This window comes from Hibiscus syriacus, unplaced genomic scaffold (genome assembly GCF_006381635.1).
Source record: "Hibiscus syriacus cultivar Baekdansim isolate YM2019G1 unplaced genomic scaffold, ASM638163v2 tig00111210_pilon, whole genome shotgun sequence".
Classification (NCBI taxonomy): Eukaryota; Viridiplantae; Streptophyta; class Magnoliopsida; order Malvales; family Malvaceae; genus Hibiscus; species Hibiscus syriacus.
Window position 1 is genome coordinate 697,955 of NW_024063021.1, and position 3,925 is coordinate 701,879.

The 3,925-nt window shown below is 32.7% G+C and overlaps 1 protein-coding gene across 2 annotated transcripts; it reads right to left on the reverse strand.

Annotated features, from left to right (window-relative positions):
* LOC120155955 (dnaJ homolog subfamily B member 6-A-like) lies at window positions 1-2,064 on the reverse strand. 2 transcript variants are annotated; one of them, XM_039167404.1, is made up of 6 exons: window positions 1,844-2,064; window positions 1,679-1,756; window positions 1,510-1,588; window positions 452-525; window positions 278-366; window positions 2-239 (listed from the first exon to the last, which is right to left on the reverse strand). In XM_039167404.1, the coding sequence occupies exons 1-5, from the start codon at window positions 1,940-1,942 to the stop codon at window positions 295-297; spliced, it is 402 nt and encodes a 133-aa protein (XP_039023335.1). In that variant the 5' UTR covers window positions 1,943-2,064; the 3' UTR covers window positions 2-239; window positions 278-294. The 2 variants fall into 2 exon arrangements, with proteins under 2 accessions (XP_039023334.1, XP_039023335.1); XM_039167403.1 differs by having other exon boundaries at window positions 1-366.
* Window positions 2,065-3,925: the final 1,861 nt, after the last annotated feature.

Sequence of the window (3,925 nt, forward strand, 5' to 3'; positions counted from 1 at the left end):
GGTTCCCATAATATATTGCTCCTACATTCCTACCTAACAAGTAAACACCAACAACAGCCCTACTAATAATAAGCATGCATTTGAAGACTGGTCATACCCTCATAAGACGGACAAGCATAAGATGTTACAGATTACATGAATTTCTCTGCTTCATATTCACAACAATTGTATAACATAACCTTGTACATCGAAGCTTGTTCTCATCCTTAACTGCACTGTCAACAAATCTGGTTTTCTCAAAGTTCGAGCATTGTGACAATAAACAGAAAGGACCTTGGTTCCTCCTGTCAGGGCTTACCAAATAGATTGCCTAACCCCAAGACCATTACATGTTAATATAAGGCCCTTGTAACGGTTAAGGTACTCCTGCAGCCAGTGAATTAAAACTTTAATCCATCTGGATGTATAAAAGTATATACATACTTAAAAGCATGACGGGAGAAATTCTTACAACTATGTCATTGTCGTAAGCGTACAACATCCCCTTCTTGTCATATTCACTCCTCTTGACTGAATCAATTAGCACTGTTAAATGAAGCCAAAGCAGTTAATGATTAATTTCAAATTCATATTCATATGCATGTAAATATACTTACTACTCTTTTTTAAACCAAATGTTAGCGGTTCAAACAACTTCAAGTCTTCAACTATCATTAAACATATAAACTCAATCCACCAATTCATGCCAGTAGACAGAACATGGTCATAGATTTGCTAGCTATTATATCAACCATGCACAATTTTCACTCCTCCCTTTAGTATAACATGGCTACCAAGTTATTAAGAAATAGCACGGCATTAACAATGTTGCAATTTTAAACCCAACATATTTTCATTCATTAATAACTGTTATAAATGATACTTTATTTATACCAGTACAGACCACATTTAATAAGATGGTTTTTATAGGAGTAAGTTGTGCATCCTTGTTGAAATGCTCGGAAATAAAGAAGAAGGGTTACCCAAAAATAAAGAGGAATCATGAAAATATTAGCAACCATAATTATCTTTCAAATAAATCCACACCAAGGGTAGGCAGTGAAATCATAAACTAAAAAGCGAAGAACAATCAAAAGCATATAAAACTAACTAGATGCAACACCTTACGAATTGCAATTATCTTATAGAGACCCAAAGTTCTGTTTGCTCTGATGCTAAATTGCTAATGTTGCTTATCCTCCTCAACTGTTTCTCTTTTGGGATAATTATATTTTCCCAATTTATTTGAAATAAACTAAATGATGAACAAATCAACAAAAGAGAGGCAATGTAGACAGAATCTTCGCAAGAAAAAAATTAATATGCAGATTATGGAAGATATATAACATAATTTCAATGGTTCCCTTACACAAAAGATTAAACGAAAACTATGCAACATCAGAATAATGAAAACGAATACAGAAACCCATGTATACAGAAAAAAAATCAAAGGAATCATAAATTTACTCAAAAAGCAAGCGAACACCTAAACAGAGAAAAGAAGAAATGATAGCGAAGAAAGTTGGTTACCCTGATAAGCCTCGTTTATCTCTTGAAATCTTGAAGTGGCGTTATTCTCATCGTCCCTTTGCTTATCTGGATGCCATTTCTGCAGAAACAACCCCATACTATTCAATAAGAAAAAGGAATATAAATATAAAGAAATCAATTTAGCTTTTGAGAAAAGAAAAAATGGAACCAGTGCAAGACGGATATAATTGGAGCGAATAGCATCCTCCGTGGCATCGTAATCAACTTCCAATATCTTATAATAATCCTGCATTTAAACAAGCAGTTCAGAACACACGCAGATTTCTAAGATCTCTCTTCTTTCTTAAATTTTAACACTAGGAATTGTGTTTACCTTGGGCTTGGAAACAAGAGAAAGAAAGTCGAAATTGAGGTTATAATCTTGCTCCGCCTTTTGTGCTTCTTCAGGATGATCAGCCCAGTCGACTATCATCGTCAACGTAAAGCCGCGATATGTAAAAGTAAACGGCGGTTGCCGGCAGCGGTGTGAGATTTAGATACTACCGTAATTTGTCTACGGTACGTAAAAATAACCTTATTTTTCTTTTACACGGTATTTTTACGACTCGAGAACAAGTAGTTTCTAGATATTAATAGCAGGCTTAAAAGACAAATTAGCCCCTAAAATATGGCCAGATTCTTATTTGGCCCTTGAAGTGTTGTTTTTAATGTGTGCTTAAAGTTCTGTTCCGTCAATTTTAAACTTTTTTTTTTCAATCTAATTTTCTTTCAATACTTTTGTGTTGTTTTTATCTTTTTTTTTTGTTTAGACCGCGACGGCGCGAATCTTAATGTTGATTTGTGACTTTCGGTGACTATTAATTCTCTTATTTTTATATTATGTCTTTTATCTTTTTTTTACTTGAGTTTTTTTAATTTTGAATAAGATTCTCTGTCTTTGTGACATGATTTTTCTATGTTATTACGACACGATTCTCATAATTTTTTGTACGTTTTTCACATACTTTTGCTTTTGTTTTGGTTCTCCCACAAATTCTATCATGACAATTATTTTCTAATTGGTTAGTCGGTGATAACGTATAGTTAGATCCCTCTTTTGGTAAAAGTTTGTTTGTCGATGTAATCAGATTATGTTGCGAAACAGCTTGCCAGATTATTTGGTTCGCTCTTCACTCCTTTATCACTTAGTCAAACGTCTCATTCGACAGAGACAAATAATTTTTATGAAGGTTATTGGATTTTGATGTTGGTCGTCATTCTCATTGGAAGATTTTATTTTATTTTCGTAACTTTAGTTTTAATTTTTTTTAGTATGAGTATTTTGATGACTATTATCTTTAAATTTCTCTCTCTATATTTTGATGTATTGTAATTTTAAGTCCTTCCATTATTAATATAATCAAGTTGCCATTGTTTAAAAAAAAACTCTGTTGTATGGCGTCGTTAAAAAAATAACCATTTCTGAAATTAAAAAATATTATAACAGAGTTAAATATTTTTAATTTTTCATAAAAACAATTTTTTAATTAAAGGGACCTAATAAATTTTTTATTTGTTTTTAAAAATATATATTTTGAATATTAATTAATATTTGTGGCCTCATTCTGACCATTCTTTTAAGGGTGAGAACCTCTAATTACCAAAATATATAGATTCGCCTTTATCCTCTTACGTACACTGAGGCTGTCTTTGTGGGAATCCTTTACTACTGTCTCGAGGAGAAAAAAGGCTTCAGAAAAAAAATGATAATTTTTTTGGTGTAATTGAAAATTAAAAGTAAAAGAAAATTAAGATTTTTACTCTAACTTTTCCTTTAAATAGTTGGACATAACTTTTCCCAATGATCATAATCTATGCCTCTGGTCTATAACACATATAAGATTTTAGTTACTCATAGTAAATCATAATATTGGTTCCAAGAAACGATGCCTTTTAATGTGATAAATGTTTTCTTCCACAAGTCAGTATAAATCTTTTTATGATATTCTTTCGGTCAATAACAGATATATGTTGTTTGAAATACAAAATCAAGGACTTGCTCTCTGACAACATTGAAACCAATAATTGATCCTTTGTGTGGAGATCCCTCTCCAAAGTTTGAGATTTTATTAAAGGAAACGTTTTTTTTGTCTATTGGTGACGGGAAAGCATTAATTTTTGGACATATGCTTGGATTCTAGGGATGAAGCCATTGGATGACAGGGTCCTTTATCACCCCTCTTGTCTCTATAACTGCACCCTTAGGGACCTCACAACCCACTTTGGAAGATGGAATACAGCTAAGTTAAGAAGTCGGGTAAACGAGAACCTTTTCTGCGAGATCGTGATTATTCTTTCACCTCGCCTGAGGCCATTCCCAACCACCTTACCTAACGTTGGTGTAACACCCAAATTCCACGGATTTGAATGCCACACAGGACCATCAAAGTGGTTAACTAAATTTTTTTCTCTTGAA

Excerpts from the sequence above, each read along its gene's own strand:
- LOC120155955 (XM_039167403.1), bottom strand. The coding sequence starts at position 1,942 with ATGATAGTCGACTGGGCTGATCATCCTGAAGAAGCACAAAAGGCGGAG. Across the intron at positions 1,757-1,843 it reads CTCTTGTTTCCAAGCCCAAG|GATTATTATAAGATATTGGA; the intron begins GTAAACACAATT and ends GTTTAAATGCAG. Across the intron at positions 526-1,509 it reads GATAAACGAGGCTTATCAGG|TGCTAATTGATTCAGTCAAG; the intron begins GTAACCAACTTT and ends TTCATTTAACAG.